Source organism: Leptonychotes weddellii, chromosome 10, assembly GCF_054177405.1.
Source record: "Leptonychotes weddellii isolate Sample4059 chromosome 10, ASM5417740v2, whole genome shotgun sequence".
NCBI classification, from domain to species: Eukaryota; Metazoa; Chordata; class Mammalia; order Carnivora; family Phocidae; genus Leptonychotes; species Leptonychotes weddellii.
Window position 1 is genome coordinate 11,906,949 of NC_138378.1, and position 20,859 is coordinate 11,927,807.

The 20,859-nt window shown below is 42.8% G+C and overlaps 2 protein-coding genes across 11 annotated transcripts in view; one reads left to right on the forward strand and one right to left on the reverse strand.

The window, feature by feature from the left end:
- SULF2 (sulfatase 2) overlaps positions 1 to 2,585 on the forward strand; it is a 103,672-nt gene extending 101,087 nt beyond the window's left edge. For all 4 annotated transcript variants that reach the window (XM_081832614.1, XM_081832617.1, XM_081832616.1 and 1 more), the window contains one exon: positions 600 to 2,585. In XM_081832614.1, the coding sequence (XP_081688740.1) occupies positions 600 to 630 (31 nt within the window). In that variant the 3' untranslated portion in view covers positions 631 to 2,585. The remainder of the gene's footprint in view (positions 1 to 599) is intronic.
- Positions 2,048 to 20,859, reverse strand: part of NCOA3 (nuclear receptor coactivator 3) — a 134,817-nt gene continuing 116,005 nt past the window's right edge. For 4 of the 7 annotated variants that reach the window (XM_081832613.1, XM_081832607.1, XM_081832608.1 and 1 more), the window contains 10 exons: positions 19,297 to 19,491; positions 18,678 to 18,923; positions 18,451 to 18,577; positions 17,059 to 17,230; positions 10,233 to 10,526; positions 9,019 to 9,132; positions 7,550 to 7,772; positions 6,251 to 6,425; positions 5,776 to 5,917; positions 2,048 to 5,482 (listed from right to left, as the gene is read on the reverse strand). In XM_081832613.1, the coding sequence (XP_081688739.1) occupies positions 5,471 to 5,482; positions 5,776 to 5,917; positions 6,251 to 6,425; positions 7,550 to 7,772; positions 9,019 to 9,132; positions 10,233 to 10,526; positions 17,059 to 17,230; positions 18,451 to 18,577; positions 18,678 to 18,923; positions 19,297 to 19,491 (1,700 nt within the window). In that variant the 3' untranslated portion in view covers positions 2,048 to 5,470. The remainder of the gene's footprint in view (positions 5,483 to 5,775; positions 5,918 to 6,250; positions 6,426 to 7,549; positions 7,773 to 9,018; positions 9,133 to 10,232; positions 10,527 to 17,058; positions 17,231 to 18,450; positions 18,578 to 18,677; positions 18,924 to 19,296; positions 19,492 to 20,859) is intronic. The other 3 variants (XM_081832612.1, XM_081832611.1, XM_081832610.1) reach the window with 3 other exon arrangements.

The window sequence follows — 20,859 nt, forward strand, 5'->3', positions numbered from 1 at the left end:
CCATGTCAGCAGCAGGGGCGGCCTCATGAAATGGCCCCCAAAATATCCATGCCCCGAAGTCTCCCTCCAGCGCCAGAGAGGCTGCTGAAGGGCTGAGACTGGGGCGACCTGAAAGGGGCCACCTTGAGTCTAAAGGGAACGGCACCAGTGGGATGCGGCTTGGATCCTCCAGTTCACCGTGAAAATCCAAACACGCAGATATGTGTGAGGATTTTTAATTCACATTGGCCATTCATTTGACATTAGATTACCATGCAGGCCGACGGACCCCCTTGGTGGCTGCCGTGCGCAGCCTCCCATCTGTGCTCTCCCTTCTTTCTCTGCACAGAAACCACCTGTGGCTTCTTAGGACAATACTAATGGGCAGGCCAAGCAGTTCTTTGGCGCTCCCAGAATTAAAGCACATCATCTCTCGGGTCATGTCCCCAGTGCAGCCTCCGCCGGCCACGGAGCATGCAAGCCGCCGCTGGAAGTCGGGGTGACCGGGTGGGAGCAGGCCCTTGCTCAGGGCCCTGGCAGTTCTCCCCTGTGGCAAAGCGCGCTCAGCCGCGTCGGGGCTGCTTCCTCAGACACTAAGAGGAGTCTGCTTTGCTCCGCAGGGGACAGCTGTGGGAAGGCTGGGAAGGTTAGAAGCAGCCAGCAGGCCTCCAGACCAGAGGCGCCATCTGACCGAACCGACCCATTTCAGGCGGGTCTGTGCTCCTGGCCAGGGGGGCCTGAGTCACGGGACCTGCTTTCCGTCAGCATGGCACGCTCTGGAAGACAGCCATCGGGAGCCGTGAATTTTCAGGAAGTCCACTTTTGCCCCTGCTTTTGCTTTGGATTATACCTCACCAGCTGCACAAAAGGCATTTTCGGATCCAACGGTCACCACTAACCCTCTCTGAGAGGCTTCCAAAGGAAAAAGATTTTCTTTGGAAATTTCCCCCAACGGTGTTAAGTCACTGGAACTTTTTTTAAAATCCTAGGGGAAGAACAACCCCGTTTTAAATCCTCTTGTTCTTTTGGTTCGTCACAAAGAAGGACCTAAGGCTGCAGCAGGACAGACGCAACTTGCGGACGTTTGGAAACGGTGCCGAGTTCGACAAGGAGTCAGCAGCACAGAAGAGGGGACTTTCATCGAGCACCATAATGCAGGCTGTCTCTGAAGAAACGGACTTCACTGTACATAGGAGACTATTTACGTGTAACCAGCGTGGGGACTCGCAGGGGAATCTAGTAAGAAAACCCAATTTTCGAGAGTGGTGGTATCAATAAATGGTCTGTGGCCAGTGTAAAGAAAACCCCTTGCAGTTGTGGACATTTCTATTCCTGACCAGATACCATTTCTGCCAGTATTGCTTTGTTAACTGTCCCAGAACTGACGTTTTTTAAAGTACTGGAAAGAAACGAAGTTGATGTATGTTATGTCCCAGGTTTTAACAAAATTGTATTTGTAAAGAAATTTTGTAGTCTAAGTATTGTCATACAGTGTTCAAAGTCCCAACCAACGACCAGCAGTTCATATGAGGTAACCTTTAACATTTTGTAAAAGGCCGTTCTTGGGAGTTTTTTGGTGTGCTTGGTTTTTTTAAAAACGCAGTCAACACCTTTTTGGAAGGAGACACTTAGGTTTTTCCAAGGGGGAAGAGATGGGTAAAAATTAATGACAAAAATTTATCATACTCCAGGAACCTTGCAGGTAAGTCTCACATTACACCCGCTTCAGGACCTCACTTTTTTTAAAATGTTCATTGACTGCAAAGCAATTCACCGTATTAGCCAACCCCTCTCTGTGCACCAGCTTGTCCAGCCCGGCAAAGATAGATAGCAGTCAGAGGCCAGGAGCAAGAAACAGGAGGACCCTCCCTCCTCGGCCATCACCCAGCCTGATGTGCTTCTCACCAAACAGACGGTGAAGAGGACCCCAAAGTGCTCACCTTTGAGAACAGCTCTGTGCTTTTCAAGCGTTCTGTTAACCTTAGAGAGATTGCTAGAATAATTTGAAACAGGATTCCTTAATCCAATCGGGATTTAAAAAAAAGAAAAGAGAAAGAAGCTCTTAGGCTTCAATTTTAAATAGAAACCTTTATTTACAATGACATCCAAAATGATCAGCAAAGCAGTCGTCAGAGCTTACCACTCAACCATCTCGTAAGTTATCCCATGTGGTCTGGATTCTTTGCAGTGTAAAGAACGATTCAGATTTTTAAAAGCAACATTTAATGTAAACTTGATTGAAACTGAATTCATTCTCAATACTATAAGTCAATTCCTGAGAATTTTAAATATTGCTCTCAGAATGACATTTCCATCATCGAAATTCCACACATTGGAAAGAGAGAGAAAGAAGGAAAGAAAAAACCACCTCGCTCATTAAACAGCTGACCTTGGAGCTCAACAGCAGCTTGCTCCCCCGAAGCAGGGGGTTTCGTCTGTCCTACAGGCTTTACTCCTATGACGCCCCCACTCGTGAACAAAACGCATGGAACTGGACAGGCATATGGACAACTGGCAGTCCTTTCGAGGACAGCAAGCCAAGTACGTTCTGTACTCCCCCACCCCATACCCCCAACTCACCTAGATATTAAATACCAATTAACTAAGCAGTCCTGGTGATTGATATTTACACCTTTTCCATCAAGATGCATGATTTAGAAAAGTGGCATCATAATATGAACATTAACAATGAATTTCTATTTGTTTTTTTTTAAGAAGAAACGTATCTCCTTTATATCATTTTGATCTTTATAAAATATATATATTTATATTTATATATCTTTGGATTCAGCAAAAAAGTAGGTACTGGAAATATCGCACATTCTAAAAGCAGATGAAACAAATACCAAGGTTTAAAAAAGTGGGGGGTGGGGGTAAGGAGAGGTAGGCAGCAGGAGTACAAAGAGAAGTATCCAAAAAAGATAAAAGGGCAATAAAGGTAAAAACAAATTATCTCAAAAGACGGCATCTATTAAAAGAAAATCAAATTCTTAAGTTTGCACCAATAAAATGAACAAGTAGAAAATATAAAAACTTATAATAAACTTTCTCCTTTTTTTCCCATATAAAAAGGGGGTGCTGCCTTCCAGTTAGCCTGGAGTTGGGACTGAGGAAAAGAATCACAAAACTTTGTATTTTTTGTTTGTAATTTTTAAAAGTCAAGAAAGGTAAGAGCACCATTCCGTTTCTCCCCACACACATGACTTAAAACAAGAAAGGTTCAGAGATATGTGACACAATTCTATCTAAAAAGACCGAGACTCTTACTCAGCTACATCTCTGTCTCCAGACAGGAGGATATGTTATCTGAAAAGTACAGGCCACTATGATGGAAGTTGATGGATTTACAATCTTCGATTTATTTTTAACCAGGAGGTGGGGGAGAGGGTGTCAAACCCAAATCTGTTCCAGTGGTGGTTCTGGAAATACAGGTTTCACTTATGCATAAGTCAAAGAAATTAAACGATCTTACCTTCAGAGACACCTAGAAAAATTGGCTAAACATGTATGAAATAAAAGAAAAATTAACTGGCTCTCGGTTATTGCTAGGAAATTGACACCAAAGCTAGCCAGAGACCTTTGAAATTCACAAGACATTTTAAAATCCAATTTCATTCAACTATTTATTTGAAGCTAATAAAGTAAACCAGATAAAAGGAACTAAAATTGACTTTTTTCTCTATTCCCAACGGACTGGAACAAGTGTCTTAAGCCTGGCAAGAGCAGAAAGGGGCGGTGGCAGGGAGTGCAAAGGCACTCGCTCAGCCAGACCGCAGCTCAGAAGCTGCAGACCCGGCCGCCCTGGAGGCTGAGCTCCCTGAGACACCACCTGGCGGCTGTTCCGGTTCTCAGGGACAAGGAGCGTGCCGCCTCCGAGTGACAACCGAGCAGACACTAGAAAACACACATCAAGGGGTCTACTCCTGAGATCTCAATGTGGGATTTGGGTCCTAGCAACCAAAACCTTAGAGCACTCCTACAGTGGATGAATAGGCAACATACTCGATTAAAAAACAAAATACCGTGAATTGCTATTGTTTAATTTATGGACCACTTAAAATCCAAGATTCTTTTTTAAATCAAATTGCTTGATCTTTTAAAATTCTTGTTATCTTTTTTTAAAAGTTTATTTCCCCATATCTATTCTTTCCCCTAAAATTAACAAAGTGCTTAGTTCTGGTAGAGGAATTTAAAAGACAAATTTAAAACTCCTACATCTAAACAAATGATCTTTTTAAAAAGCATTTAGATTAAGAGACTGAAAAGAGAGAGGCCTCTAACACCAGAGCATGGGGGAGGGGGGCTCCGACCACCATGCCCTCGCCCAGGCCACAAAATTCAGGGGACGTCTGTGCGTAGCCTCACCACACTGAGCTTACTGAAGTCAACAATGTTAAATATTTAGCTTCACAAACTCTGTAAAAATGAGTTGTTGTGACCTGCAAAAAAGGTATGTACATATTTTACATAATACAATATCTTAAAGGCCGTATTTACAAAAGAAAATCTATTCACAGAAACACTGCGAAATTCTGATTCAGAATGCAGTACCTGGCCTTGGGTTTTCTGCAGTTTATTTTCAAAAAGCATTATTGCTCTACCATATAGGCAAAGGGTGACACCAGTACTTTCAACAACAACAAAAACCATCGCTCGTGTCCAACGGATTAGTTCAGACAAAAACCGGGAATGTGGTTCACCATTCCTCAAGACCTCAAGAATATTGCATTTATCCATTACTTTTTAAATAAAGTGCACTCGGCTGCACGTTAGCATGTGAAAAATTGCTACTGCTGCAACTAAATACTGTCATCTCACTGTCCCTTCCGCAAAGCCATGTGACATCAAGGACAGCCCCTGGAGGTGAAGTATTACAGGACAGTTAGGGACAGAGGAAGTTCCTACTCAGGAAAAAGTCCAGGACAGTCAAGAACAGGGCTGGAACAACTCAACACCATCATTAGAAGACAAGAATTCAGAAAGGCCAACTTCTCGGGACAGAGTCAGGTGAGGACACAGAACTATCTGGTCGTGAGAAGGACACGTGAAGGCCGCGACTGTGCTCTCCACCCAGTACTGCCACTGGAGAAACCAGACCTCCTTGCCTCTCTGGGCTTCTCCGAGGTTCTCTAGCCCGCCCACATTTATCTGAAACACTCTGACAGCCAGGCAGAAAGAAGGGACACAAGAGAGTTTCGGGATCAGTAACACTCCGTACCTCCAGAATCCCATCTCTAAGAGGCAGAATGCCAAAAATATTTGTTTTGAACTCCATGACACACAGGAGGAGGAATAATACAGAGAGACATCGCATGTCCACTTCAAACCCAGTCCTGCTCAAATGACATCACTCGGAATACCCTTCCCAGAGTTCAAAGCTGGTTCTTTCCTCAGAGCTGGGTGTGCAGGACGATGATTCTTTACTCCCGATAATCCCAGTGCAGGGTCATTTTGTACAGTGATTTCCTTGGAGGTCCTGATGTACAGGGTGTCAGCAGTATTTCTGTTAACAACCAGAAGACACGTGAGTAAAACACACGCTCTGTACAACACAGAATCCACAGCGCCTGCAACAGGACTGTGGCTGACAGATTCAGATCCCTTAGATTAAGCCACATTACCAAAGGTACTGAATGGCCCAGTGCCTTCAAACCACAAGTATTTCAATGACTAGTTTTGAGTTCTATGCCCAAGTTAAAAACCTGCTGAGGTCCTTTAGATTACAGATGAAGCTTTGGCACTCTCCAGAGAACAGGAAAAACTTTCTGAGAACAGGAAGGGATAGACCCCCCATACCTGATCAGGACCCATGGGCATGCCAGCCATGGGCATGGAGTTCATGTTCATCTGTCCCATGGGACCACTGCTCCCATTCATGTGCACCATACTGTACGCTGCAGGGCTCCCCTGGTGGGCGAACTGCTGCTGGGGAAAGGAGCTGTAAACAAAGTGTGAGATTACCACCCGGGTCACTCTAGTCACAACCGACATGCACATAGAGACCACCACGATTCTGTCAAATGTCTCTGCTTCAGCGGAGAACCCGAGGGAGAAGACTGCCCCTGCCTTCTGTGTTTCCACAGCTGCCTGTGGACACGTGGAGGGCAGGAAGGAGTCTCAAAATGGAGGAGCCAAATAACACACTTTCTAATATGAACCCAGGCCTTTTGATCTCTCCATCCACTCAGGCTTGACTGAAAAATGCAGAGGATACTTTCCTGTACTTTTGGGCCCTAGAACATGAATGACTTTTCAAGTCCCCGTTCCTCACCTGTTCCTGGCCAAGTTTCCTGACGGCCAGCCCTTTATTTCCGAGGACTGATACATGGGTGTGGTCTGAGGGTGCTGCATCATGGGATTCTGGGAGGGACCCATTCTTGAGGGCATCATTGCATTGGGAGGACTAGACACTCGACCAAAAGCCGGATCTGGTTGCTGTCCCATTCCTTTAAAAAAGAAGGAAGAAAAAGAAATTGCAACGCTCAAGGGGGACCTTCCTCAGAGTCTCCGTTTTCTACAGAAACTTTATGTTCTCTTCTAAAGGCAGGCGTGAAGACAGTGCCGCAAGCTGCTGCCTGCCAGTTCCTCTTGCTTCTCACTGAGAAGACAACTGAAGGAATGGGCTTACCACACAGAGCAGACCGTCTAGACCACCTGAAGAGCTATTACTTCACGGAGATTTCTGTATAAAAGGGATTCCACCTCATGCTACTCACATCACTCTGTCCCTCTGTCCCCAGCTGGCAGAAGTGCACCTAAAATGTAATCTCCCCAAAAGATACTCTATCCCCACTCCCACCATGTTCCTGGAATCTCTCAAAGACTGACCTGAAGATGTAATCTGCACTACTGTAATGAATATACCCAAGTCACCAAGGAAAGGACCCCAAAGCCCACATGGCATTCTTCTCACTCACATGACCAAGCATTCGAAGCCTGTAGAGTTCAACTAGACTGGGATATACTGGGACATACTGGGACATACTGGGGCGGGGGGGGATAGAACCTGGTGGTCTTTCTTCCAAATTAAGAATGTGGGGAGCTGAAAAAACAAGACCTGGGGGGCGGGAAATGCTCCACTCTGACAGATCATCTACCAGGATTACAATCACCTGTGCACTACAATAACCACTTCTGGGGGTTTTTCTGTTTTTGTTTTTTTAGACCAACCAGTTTTTCTCCATTCTGACTACAAGAGCATCGTCTCCTGTTTGGGGTGCTCCGTCCTCCCGTCTTCCACTCTCCCTGCTCTCCTTGCTGTCCTTCTGATGCAGGTGCCTCACAGGCCTCAAGTGCCCTTGCCCCAGTGCAAATCTAAACACATCTATGAACATTCAGTGACTTGCCACCGCCTTCAGAATGACACCAAACTCTTCAAGACTTCTAGGGTTCGTCTGATCTGGCCTCTACTTGTGCCTTGTCAGTCTCACTGGTCACCATCCCTTGTTCTGTTATTTTTAATTAATTCTATCTTTCTAGTTAATGACAAAAAGGGAGTAAGTACTATTTGGCGTTTAACGTGCAACAGATCTGTTACTCTGGGGAAGCCATTTTCACCATCAAAATTTACCATAATTTGGTGGATACGGAAACTGCTGGGGAGAAGCCTGCGGCATCACGGGCCCTGCTAGAACCCCATCCATGCTGGGGGAGGCGGTCACGTTCGGGGGCGGGCTGAAGGCCTGCGGCTGCTGCGGCTGCGGCTGCATCACGGCCACACGCTGCTGTCGGAAGTGATGACTCAGCAGCTCCCTGCTGCGCTGAGCCACCATCTGGGCGTTCAGAAAACCCTGCTAATACCCAAGGAAGAATGCAGTTACACACACGTAGCAGGAACCAGCCAATTCATACACACGGGACCACCACCATACATTAGGCGGGAGAGAAAAACACCCAATGCCTTTCTTCCTACAAAAGGAAAAATGCACAATTCTCCTTTTGCTAAAGGCATCGTGGCTAGGTGGGGCAGACGGGGTGCAGAACAGAGCCCTGGAAACTGTTTGGGCAAGCTGTCAAACTTTCACACTGAAAACATTCCTCAAAGTGAGAGAACATTTAAGGGTAGAATTTGAGGACAAGTTTTTCAGAAACTATGAAATAAAACTACAAGATGGAAAAGGACAGCAATAAGAGGGTGGGAGGAGGGGCCCGCCCAAAGAACGGGGTTAAACTCAATAAACAGGAGTCTACCCCAGAAGGGCCTGTATAGTCTCTGAAAGCTTTTGAAACAAGAGATGGAGGATTAGGAGCAGCTGTCTGGAAGTTCAGGAGGTAACATGGTCAAAGCACAGAACCAAAAAGCTGACTTGGGCCCTATCAGCTGGGAGAAAGCAACTGCAAAAAGCAAACTTTTATCTTTCTGGAGGGCATCCTAGCTCAGCTTATTCAAGATGTCGGATTATCAAAGTACTTCCAAGCAGGCCTAAGACAGCAAATACTGGGCGCTTCACAGTGGGATGTTTTGTTTGTTTTTACAATCATTATGAACAGTCTTTCCAACCACAGTAAAGGACTTTTGTGTGGTCATCTGCCTCGTGCACATTAAAAAAATACCTTAGGACAGTCTCCACCTTGAGCTGGAGGTACAGAGAACTTGAACATCATCCTTCCCACTATGGGAAACAAGTCATCTCAGAGATAGTCCTTGAGAGTCGGATTATGTATTATTTACTTTTTTCTTCTTACAATCTCATATTTTACCAATGAGCATATAGTTTCATAACCCAGAAACAAAGAAAAGTTTACAGATTTATTATTTTAAATCCCAAAAAAGTATCAGCTGTTTTCACAACACAGCAAATCACAAAGGGAATTAATTAAAAAAACACGAATCCATGGTTTTAATAAAAGAGCCTCCCCTCCTGATTCTTCCTCATCACCAGCAAGAGAGAAGAATGGAAGAGGAAGTGTGATGAGAGCAAGGAATGGTTTCTTACACAAGAAACTGGGAACTGCTGTGTTTCAACATACATTTACTGAGGGCCAAGTACGGACCAGGCCCTGTGCAGGGCCCACGGGAGTGACCGTGGACAGACTCACTTTCCTCACCTGGGAGGTGACCTGGGGCTGCATCATGGGCCTCACCACGGCAGCACTCCCAGCAGTGGGGCTGTCCATTTTCATCTCCAGGGCCTGACGGCTCTGATTCAAAAACTGGGGAGAGACAGGTTGGTTAGGATGCAAGTGGAGCGTGTCACTGAGCCCCAAACAGCTTTCTAAATCCTCAGCACCACCCGGTAAGATCATGATGCTACTTCCAACACATTAACCTGGTTAAGTCACATCTACACTGAACCAGTATACTTCCATACTTCAAAAAATTCAGGCTGAAAAGTCCTTGGCAAGCATATGAAGCTTTATTGTTTGGCATCAGGAAGAAAAGTAACAATACAAATCTGCAGCTTAAAGAGTATCTTCAACAGAAACTCAAAGGATTCATTAAGTCAGATTTTCTGTGGGACTATTTAGGCCATTAGGGAAATAGCTTTAATTTGCTCAGACCAACACTAAATAAACTACCTCTTCTGTTAGCTTTTCCTAAGTAACTTTTAGTGGAAAGAAGTGGTAAAAAGTAAAACGATACCATGATTGTACTAACACAGCTTTGCAGAGTACCTACATTGACTTTTAGTAGTATTAATACCCTAGAAGTCTCTGGCTCACTGGACCTGACACTCACTCACTCATCAGCTTATATGGTTCGGTTCTGCCACATTTAATAACTCAGCATACCCAAGACATAAACAATATAAATAATTAAATTTTAAAAGATGTGCTGGAGATTAAGGAAACAATAAAAAAGCGAACTCCTAGTTTAGAATATTAAGAGTTGAAGTTTTATAAAACATCTAGAAAGCAGAGGTTCCATAAAAAGAATGTTCAAATCAGTAAGTATCTGGTATGAATATTAAGGACTTTTTTAAAAATAGAAATCATCTACCTCTAAGCCATCAAAAAATACTTTTCTCCCCCAAGTGCCATCCCCTCAGACATTTTTCACTTTTTAACCTGTACAATAGAATAATCTTATCAAAAGGTAAGGAGGACCTGACCAATTCCAGCAGGACCACTCCCTAACAAGGAACTACCTGTACAAACAAATGTTACACAAAAGTCAAAACAAAAAAGTGTGAGATGGCAAGAGAGAGAGAGGCAGTGGCAAAAGCCCTGAAGAACAAAGCCTGACAACCAATCAAACAGGAGGCAGCCAGAGGGAAGGCGCGTCTGGCTGAGGCGAGCTCGAAGCTGCTTACCTGCTGGCCCTGCAGCCTCTGCTGAAGCTGCATCCGGAGCTGCTTGGGGGTATTTGTCCGGGGTCTCATGATGTTGGCCCTTGGGTGCATTCCTTGGAGAGGAAAATTGCCTTGCTGGTTCATCTGATTCATCATTGAGTTAAAAGATGGTGATTGTCCCTGAAGATTAAAGCCTCCCTGCATTGGAGGCCCCTGTGGCGGGTACGTCTGCCCATATAATGCTGCCTTCTGATCCATCATTACTGCCGCTTCTTGGCCCTGGAAAGCATCCTGTTTGGACTCCAAAGCTTGTCCCTTAAACATCAAACACATAAATGAACAGTAAAGTACATCTGGAAAGCAACAGAAATCAAATGCTCCAAGGAAGGTAAAAAATAAAGTCAATACATGCAAACAAGGATGCCGCAGAATTCCAAAAATAAAATCAAGTTTATTGTCTGAAGTTCCATGAGAACACAGACCATGACCCATGTTTTCACAAATGTGTCCCAGTGCCTAGCACAGAGTCTCACACAGACAAAGAGTACCTGGAGAAATGCTATTTGTTCCAGACCAGACCTCCGAAGCCAAGTATAAAAAAACTAATTAAAATTGTGATCAATTCTCATATAATTAGTATAGGAATATTTTGATGGTGATCAGAGGTGATTTTGGAAGAGACCGGGGAAATCAACATAAACTCATATCCCCCGAAGCGTATTACTAGTTGTACAAATAAAACCTAAAGGTGGCCGTCCACTACTATTTGTATGGCTGGAGGGATCATTAAGAAACCCATTCATTCAACAAGTATTTATCAAGTGCCTGCTATGTGCTTGGCATCACTTCTCTACATGCAAAGGATATGTATGCAGTAAAGTCGAACAGGTAACAGAACAACAGTGAAAACAAATGTTCCGAAGGAGTGAAGAGCCTGCCACGCTGAGACAAGAAAAGCCTGTCAGGTACTGCGCTCACCTTTACCTTCTTATCCACGGGCACACAGTGTATGTGTGCAGGCAACAGTCTCACCCCAAAACACACGTCACCCCACTGTGACAGTGACCCCACCCTCGATTTCCCCACCTCTCTGACCTCTCCTCGGAGGCATGGTAGGCATTCATCAGGGTTCAGTCCTAGGGCACTCTTCTTTTCTCTAGCTACATCTTCTACTCTGGTCTTCTCATCTACTAGCGACAACGGCCAAACTCGTCTCCAGTTCAAGTGTCTCTGAGTTCTGACTCTGCTTATGCAAATGCCTGCTTAACAACTTCACCTGGATGTCACCGGCATCTCAGGAGTTCACGCGCAGAAAAAACAAGTCATGATTCCCAACAGCCCCTCCCCCAAAAGACCCGGATCTTCCTCCAATCCTCCCCTCATGGCAACATGGCAACACCATGTACCCAGAACTAAAGCCAGCAATCTGGATTCCTCACATTCTCCCTTTCCAAGCGTGTGTGTGTGTGTGTGTGCGTGTGTGCATGCGCATACACACACAGGCACACACAGTCCACCGAGTCCTGTCAGTTTTTCTTCCATATGACGTATCACACAGCCTTCCCTTCTTCCATTCCACTGCTATGACCCTCTCCAAGACACATTCTTGGACTCTTGTAGTAAATGGTTCTATGCATCTGCTCTGTCCCATCATTCTAATTCCCTTCTCCAGAAAGGAATCTGAAATCTCTTTCTATAAAGTAAATCATACTGTAAGTTAAACATGGATTAACCTTGCATGTCTACCTCCTTTCCCTTGCTAACTCTACTAAAGGAATAGCAAAGAATTTAAAAGGTAGTATCCTGGGGCGCGTGGGTGGCTCACTTGGCTAAGTGTCTGCCTTCAGCTCAGGTCATGATCCCAGGGTCCTGGGATCGAGCCCCACATCGGGCTCCCTGCTCCTTGGGAAGCCTGCTTCTCCCTCTCCCACTCCCCCCTGCTTGTGTCCCCTCTCTTCTTGTCTCTCTGTCAAATAAATAAATAAAATCTTTTTAAAAAGTTACTTATTAAAATAAATAAATGAAAGGTAGCATCTATCCACAAAGCAATGAGAATAAGAAAGGCAACAAAGTATTTCAACAGGCGTTTTCAAGACAGAAAAAGAGAGGAGCAACCAACTCAAGAAAGTAGAGAAGCTGAGATCCGTGTGCCTGTAGGGGAAAACACGTAAGACCCGAGCAAATGTTTCCCACGGAGCCAATGACAGACTCCACTGGGGATGTAGAGGGTCAGGCAAAGTGCTCAAACGTGGCTGGTTAGGAATCTGAGTAGAGAGCAAGGGAGCAGCTACCTCCCAGCCCCTAACCTGCTCCCCAATTCTGCATAGCCATGTAGCTATACCTTCTACCTACTTACTCCCTCAACTACCTCAGTTCTGGGACACCAAGCAGAGCAGAGAGGTAAGAGCAAGCAGAAGCTGAAAACAGGAAATCTTATTTATAATTTCTAGTAAAATTTTTATATTTTATATCTTAACACTCTGGTATCATCAACTTGCCTCCCAGCCCAGCTCCCAAAATGCAACCAGGTAATTAAAAATTCCCAGGCAAGGAAAACTATACAGTGTGAGTAGAAGAGGAGGTGGTTAACAGCTCTACATGTTGCAATTTGGGGAGTCCTGAAATAAAAGGGCTAGCCCCCCCATCAAATACTTTCAGTGAAGACTGATTCTTTTTAATACATCATACTTAAATATAAAAAGATAGTCAAGGATTTCAAGATATGTGATGGTGAAAGCTTCCAACATGAAAGGGACACAAACAAGTAAAAAGTAACTCAGAAACAAGGAAAATAGAGATTAAAAAACACAGATTCAATGTAATACCCAACATGTCAATAGACATCCCAAAGAGGTAAGAAAATACAGGAGATAAAATGATTAAAGAAATGATACCAAATGACATGTCTGATAAGCTTTAGAAATATTCAACCCTAAAAAAAATTTTTTTAAAAAGGAAAAGACATTCAGCCCCATTACCAATAAATGCAATTAAAACTCACAAATTAAAAAGAAAAGAGAAGAGAAACGATACACAAAAATGCCCCCAAACCAAAAGGAGTCTCTGTGCATCTGACATACAGCAGAATGAATGAGATAAGACCCACACCATGATAAGGTTTCATGCAACTTTAGAAGGAAAAAGTTCCTGAATAATTCCAGAGACAATCAATGGGTCGCACACGAAAGAGCAGGAATCAGACTGAAATATGAGTCCATGGCAACACTGGACGCCAAAAAACTGTGGAACAACTCTTTCAAAATTCTAAGAGGAAATTATTTTCAACCCAAAATTTAATACACAGCCAGACATGCAGGGGATGCAATAAAGATACTTTCAGACACACAAGGGCCCAATACACTTAACGTCATGCCTAAAATGACAAGTTTTGCTCAAAACTACACCAGGGGTACCACAAAATAAATGGCATATATGCACCATTTTACCTTTCTAAATCCAAAAATTCCTGAATTCCAGAGCATACCTGACCCCGAGGTTCTCAGACAAGGGAAAATGAATGCAGTCAGCTATCGTAACAGGAAATCAACAGATACAGACTGAAGTTGAAGAAGAATAGCTGCATACTCATAGTACTTAGAAATATACCCCAAATAGTTTGAGTTTCACTATCTCTGAGTGGGGCAAATGCGTGTGATTTTTCAAAAAGTCTATTTTTGTACCATTTTACAGTTTGAAACACAGGTTACTTGGCTAAAAATAAAAATTAACTATAACAAAAAAGGAAAGCAAGCTTAAAATCTTCCATGGCTTCCCAATTTAACAGAAAAATTCCAGACTCCATAAGATGGTTTGTGGAACCAGCTTCCGTTTACTTCTCCATCGACGTCTCAAAGAAATCCCTCTCTGCTCTCACGGACTTTCAGTCGCTTGGTAGAACCCCGCCCTTCCCTGCCTGAGGCCTCTGAGTTAGCTGTACCTCTTCTGGAACATTCTTCCCCTAGCTGATTGCCAAGCTGGCTCCATCTCATCCTTCAAATGTCACCTTACATGTCATCTGCCCAAAAAAAGCTTTCCTGACCACTCACCCCAGTCCCCAGTAATTCTTTATCTCATCATTCTGGACTTGAAAACACAAACATTTTTAAACTAAAGAGTAAGACTACAACAAGCCCCCACTAAAAAGAAACTGGGAAAACTATTCAAATATATTAGACAAGTAAACAGCCTTCAAATCACAGCTCAGATAGAAGAAATTATTTCAGAGAAAATAATTTAGAGAATTAGAGAAAAATGCTGACACCCTAAGAAAAGGTCCTTTTATAACACAGGCCCTTCGTGCTGATCTCCACCACACCATGTCTGCCTCCATCCGGGTGGCTCCTTGCCTGATGTGTGCCTGCTCCAGTGCAATCTGAGCTCTGGGAGCAGAAATTAATTTGTTCATTACTGCCCCTCAGCCTCTAAAAAAAGACTAACTGGCATACAGAAGACAAATATTTGTTAAATGAAAGAATCAACAAGTCAATAAATAAACTTGCATAAAGTACTGTTGCAGATAAAAACCCCATCAGGAACTATTTTAAAAACATATAAATGACCAAAAAACATGAAATATGTTCAGTCTTGCAAATCAACAAAATACAATTTAAAACAAGCATGTTTGGGCACCTGGGTGGCTCAGGCAGTTAAGCCTCCGACTCCTGATTTCGGCTCAGGTCATGATCTCAGGGTTGTGAGATCGAGCCCCACACTGGGCTCCAAACTAGGCGTGGAGCTTAAGAGTCTCTCTCCTTCTCCCTTTGCTCCTCCCAGCCTCCTCCTCTCTCCCTCTTGGGAAAAAACAAACAAAAAAACACACATACACATGCACCTCTGGGTGCCTGGCTGTCTCAGTCAGAAGAACACATGACTCTTCATCTTGGGGTTGTGAGTTCGAGCCCCACATTGGTGTAAGAGATTACTTAAATATAAAATCATTAAAAAAATAAAAATAAAACAAGCATCTTTGTTGCCAATCAGACTGGGAAAGATTTAAAAGAATAATCATGCTCAGTATTTGTTTCATCACTTGCTTGTCCACACTGTGTCTTTCATCTACTTGGGCCACAGCACAGTGCTTGTGAGGGTGAGGAACCCCAATCCTCAGCCTCTGTGTAGGAAAGCAGCTGTATGATCCTTTAGGAAAACCACCTACAAAACTCTAAAATATACACTCTCTCTACCCAATCAACCTTTCTCTCAGACTGTAGGTAAGAAAAACTAAGTGAACAGGATGGGAGTAATTCATAGAATTGTTTATGATAATTATTTAGAAACAATTTAACTTTCATCAGTAGAGTACTGGTTAAATAAATTGTGTTCTCTATAGTAGATACTACATGCCTATTAAAATTAAAGACATATATATTAAACAAAAGAAGATGACTGAGGGGCACCTGGCTGGCCCAGTGGATGGAGCTTGTGGCTCTTGGTCTCGAGGTTGTGAGCTGGAGCCCCATGTTGGCGTAGAGATTACTTTAAAAAATGAAAAAAAAAAAAATTAAATAAAAAATTTAAAAAGATGACTGAGGGATTAAAGAGGATTTTTCACTTTTTTTTTAATATGTACTTTTTTTTTGTCATTGTCAGATTTTACATAATGATCATTAACTATTTTATCATTAGAACAGAGAAAGCTCTTTCCGGCTTAAATAAAATTTTAAGGGGTAGTTCAAGCTTATCGGTCTCTGTGTAGCCCTCACATCCACCCTCAGCCACGTGAGACGCCGTTCTTCAGCGCCAGGGGCATGAAAATGGTATTGCTAGAGACATACATCATCACTGCTCTACATTTCCCACCCACCCTTTACAAACTTCTGTGGCAGTGTTTGCCACAGAGGAGTATGATCCTTTGTGTGACCCCCTAAGAATCTTGCCTAATTATCATTGAGTACGTATCTATACACTGCCCCCCCCCCCACACACACACACGGTTCTTTCCATTTCAAAAACATAGGTTTGTGAATGACATATTTTCATAAGGCTGCACAGGTAACTGGGAATGAGAGATGCTATTATTGAGATGTTCATATTTCATATTCACTACTGTAACTGGGTTTTGTTTGACACAAAAAAAAGCTTGTCTCCTCAGAGTATACACTGCTTGGCCAGGTAGTAAAAAGAGTTAATAATAGGGCGCCTGGGTGGCTCAGTTGGTTAAGCGACTGCCTTCGGCTCAGGTCATGATCCTGGAGTCCCTGGATCGAGTCCCGCATCGGGCTCCCTGCTTGGCAGGGAGTCTGCTTCTCCCTCTGACCCTCCTCCCTCTCACGCTCTCTGTCTCTCATTCTGTCTCAAATAAATAAATAAAATCTTTAAAAAAAAAAAAAAAAAAAAAGAGTTAATAATAAAAATGAGGATTCAACTAACATAAGTAAAAAACAGCATTTTTAAAACTGCATAGGAGGGGCGCCTGGGTGGCTCAGTCGTTAAGCATCTGCCCAGGGTCCTGGGATCGAGCCCCGCATCAGGCTCCTGGCTCTGCAGGAAGCCTGCTTCTCCCTCTCCCACTCCCCCTGCTTGTGTTCCCTCTCTCGCCGCTATGTCTGTCTCTGTCAAATAAATAAAATCTTTAAATAAATAAATAAATAAATAAAACCGCATAGAAATTTTATTGGATCATTTCTATAGCTGCCTAAAATTGGACAGCTTTACAAAACAGTAGGCTGCTGGCAATATGATTTCTAAATTTAATACTGGCCTCCATGAATGTAGTGATGTAACTCAAGTTAACAAGAAAGATTCCCAGACAGGCATTCACGTGAGTGGCTTCATGGATGTGCGCACACACATGCTCATTTGAGAGCGTGCACATATACACCTCCATTTCCGTGTTAGTGCCACCTACTTGATTTACAAGTTCAGGGATGCCCAGAGCTCTGTCAATTTCTTCCAAGCCTGTGGCATCTGTGTTGCTCAAGAGAGTGTGCAGCTGGTCCAACAATGCTCTTTCATCACTCTGCCCTTCTAGGTTAGAAGGTGGCCCAAGGAGATCATCCAGGGAATTCCTAAGAAGTGGCCTAAAAAGAGATTTGCAATCAATGTCAATGCTGCTTTTCCTCCAACACACACACACACACACACACACACACACACACTAACCACGCACATTTTTAATACACAGTAATAACTTAAATATGACGAGTACAAATAATAAACCAAGTAACAGAGAAGAGCAAATGGCACCAACTTAAATTGAAGGCCCACAATTTTAAACTGAGCCAGGCCATCTTACAACCACCACATCTAGCTTACACATATCTAATTTACAATCCCACCACCAAAATGTAACTACTAGATCCCCAGACATGTGAGGGGATAGCAGAGGCTGAGGGGGATGGGCTAGTACAAGAATAGAAGTGGTAGTAGTTACGCTATTTGTTAACTTGAAGAAATCAACAAAGGACCAGGAAAATTAAAAAAAAAAAAAAAAAAAAAAACCAACACAGAACTATCAGCAAACTGAGCCCGGGACCTGCCAAAATAACTTTTTGTTATCCTTGGCCCACAGAGCTCATGTATTAACAAGTATAATACAAACTCCATACACCTACAGTAAGGTGCCACAGTCCTCCAACATATTAGAAGGACACAGAACCAGATATTCATTCTGCCTCAGAAAAAAATTCCATCATGAGACTATTTGTTCTCCATTGAGTAGAGAAGCACTCAAGCTAATAAACTCACATAGCTATGCCACTGTCTACTCAATAGCTCGATTTTTTTCTTTGCTTAATTAAAGAATTCAAGTTAGACTTGACTTTTACAGGTGGCTTCTTTCATGCAAATGAGTTACTGACCAAGCTAAATAAAAATGAAATACAGACAAAATCCACATCTTTCTTTCACAAAAACAGAGTGCTACAGTTCACTTTCACCATCCCTGAAATGTTTTAAATAATTTTAGAAAAGAATTATCAAAATCCTTAAAAATTAATCTGCCAGAACACTGAGGCTCACCCCCTGAACACCATTTATCTTCTCAAACTGGTGGTCATCTACCCTCTCCAGGTTGAGCACTCACTGGTCCTGACAGCTGAACAATGAAGCAGTCTCCTCCCTCGCTGGCTTGCTGACTCACCTCGATTTTTACACAGACAAGAAACGCCCAGATGGCTGCCAAGCACCTCAATCACAGTGAGTTTTCCTCATTCTCTTTCAGGGTTGCTCCTGTGTTCTGACCCTTGTCTAGATAATCCAATGCTAGCATTTTCAACAGAGTCACATAACAAAGCCCCACCTATTTTGAGTCCCATGAGGGCCCTGTTCCATGGACAACATGCCATCTGGCCAGGAACCCGGTTGGTTAGATGGCGCTGCCTGGCCATATGGACTGACTCCCATTCCCATGGGAATCTCACCAGGCCCTGGTGGAAGAAAAAGAGGGGATACATTTTCAAAGAAGGCAATAGCAAAAATTACCCTAAATCATCTGATTTTCTTTTTTTTTACGGAGGGGATGCTTACGCATTTGAAGCATCTGCTGCTGCTGCTGCAACACTGGTCTCGCCCCTGGGATGCTACCGACCCGCAGCGGCAAGGTGGGCATAGAGCTGCCCACTGCAGGTCTGGGTAAAGAAGCATTATAATCTGCTCCTGGTCTTCCCATGGAGTTGGCACTCATAGGTTCCATTCTACTGGTCTTTGAGTTTGATAAGCCCCAGTCTCCTGAGGAAGGAGTCTGATTCACAGTCACATTTCTGTTTGGTCCACCTAAAACAGGTAGAAATGATTATGTCTTTCCCATATTATACTAAAATCCTTCCTATATAAGTATAGTCATTACACGCAAACTTGACCAAAAAAGTGCTGTATTCCGAAGAACAGGGCTGGCCAACTATTAAGACATTTATTTTTTAAGACATTTTTGATAGGCAATTGTTGCCACGTATTCAACTAGCTTCCCTGAAAGTTTAAAATAACCAAGATGAAGAATAAATTAAGGAAACTCGTGAAAGAAATATTATGCCACTGTTATTCAAAAACCTATTATTTAATCCAAATTATTTAAATGGATTTAAGTATTTTAAATTTGCTTTACCCAAAAGAAAATTTTAATCATAAGTACTGATTAAAAATAACATACCCATAGTTGAGCCATAATTTTCCTGACTATCCATCATTCTTGGATTCCCACCCAACATGGGCTGCTTTGGTAACATGGGGAAAGCACTGATATTCTTTACTGGAGGACCTGAGCCAACAGAAACAGGGCTATCTAGAGACACTGCTCGGCTATATGGGGGACGAATGCCCTGCACAGACTGTGGACTCCTCAAACCTGTTGAAACACAGATGCACAATACATAAGAATCCTCTGATGATTCAGTACATTAAGTAACCAAGCACAGTACATAAATACCAATACCACCCACACAAGAATGTCTTCCTTACTAAAATAAACACTAAGTACAGAAGAAAACAAAAAGAAGAAAAAAAGCCTCATATTCCGAATACAGTAGAAACAAGAGTCCCAGTGTTGGCTGATGTACTGTTCCACAGCCTGACATGGTCATTCATATTCTGCTTCACTTAATACTGAAAATGTTATCAATGTTCAAACTCCTAGAGGTTCTTCCCTATATGTACTTAAGTGGATTCTGTTTAAAATTTAAAATTAAATGTAACTAGAGAAGTTGCCTGCTAATCAAACAAGGAATGAAATGTGGTATTTCCCCCTAACTTTTTTCTTTCTCCAATCTATCTGACTGATCGGACTACCCATTTCAGTTTAGGAAATGGTGCCACTGAAAGTGAGTAACCACCATTCCTGATAACTGTGAATTTTTAATACCTGTAGTATACCTTTCTTAAATTGATGAATGAGGAAACCACACAGCTGTGGAAGAGAGGCTGGGGGAGAACCAGCACACACCAGAAGAAGAGAAGACTCACAGCTAAATGACAAGGTTCCACAAGTGTCACAGGAGAAGTTTCAATCTACAGTTTTAGCTGCTTTTTAATTCAAGTCTCTGTGCCTAACAAAAATACACGCTCTGGTAGCTACTACTCATCTGGAGCAACCAAAGACAAACATTTTCCTAGAAGTTCCATGATTACTGGCATATTAGTTAGAAACAGGAAATTTTAAGAAACAGGAAAATGTCCAAGAAACTTTTTAAAACATATGCACTATGAATTATTTAAAAACAACCTGAGAGGCACGATATGTATTTTGAAGTTAAAAATGCTAATTAGATTCCCATCTTATTGTAAGAGTACAGCTGACCCGTGAACAACACCACAGGGTTAGGAGCACTGAGCCCCCAACACATGATCCATATAACTACTGACCCCAGAAATTTAACTACTAATAGCCTACTTTGACCAAAAGACTTATCAATAAGTCAATTAGCATGTATTTTGTATGTTACATGTGTTATATACTATATTGTTAAAATAAACTAAAGAAATCAAGAAAATCATGAGAGGTGTGTCTGGGTGGCCCAGTCAGTTAAGTGTCCAACTCTTGATCTCGGCTCAGGTCTTGATCTCAAGGGTTTGAGTTCAAGCCCTGCGTTTTGTTTTTTGTTTTGGGTTTTGGGGGGGGTTTTTTTTTTGTTGTTGTTGTTGTTGTTTTTAAATCGTAAGAAAATACATTTACAGTACTGTATTTATCCAAAAAATCTACGTGTGTAACTGAACACGT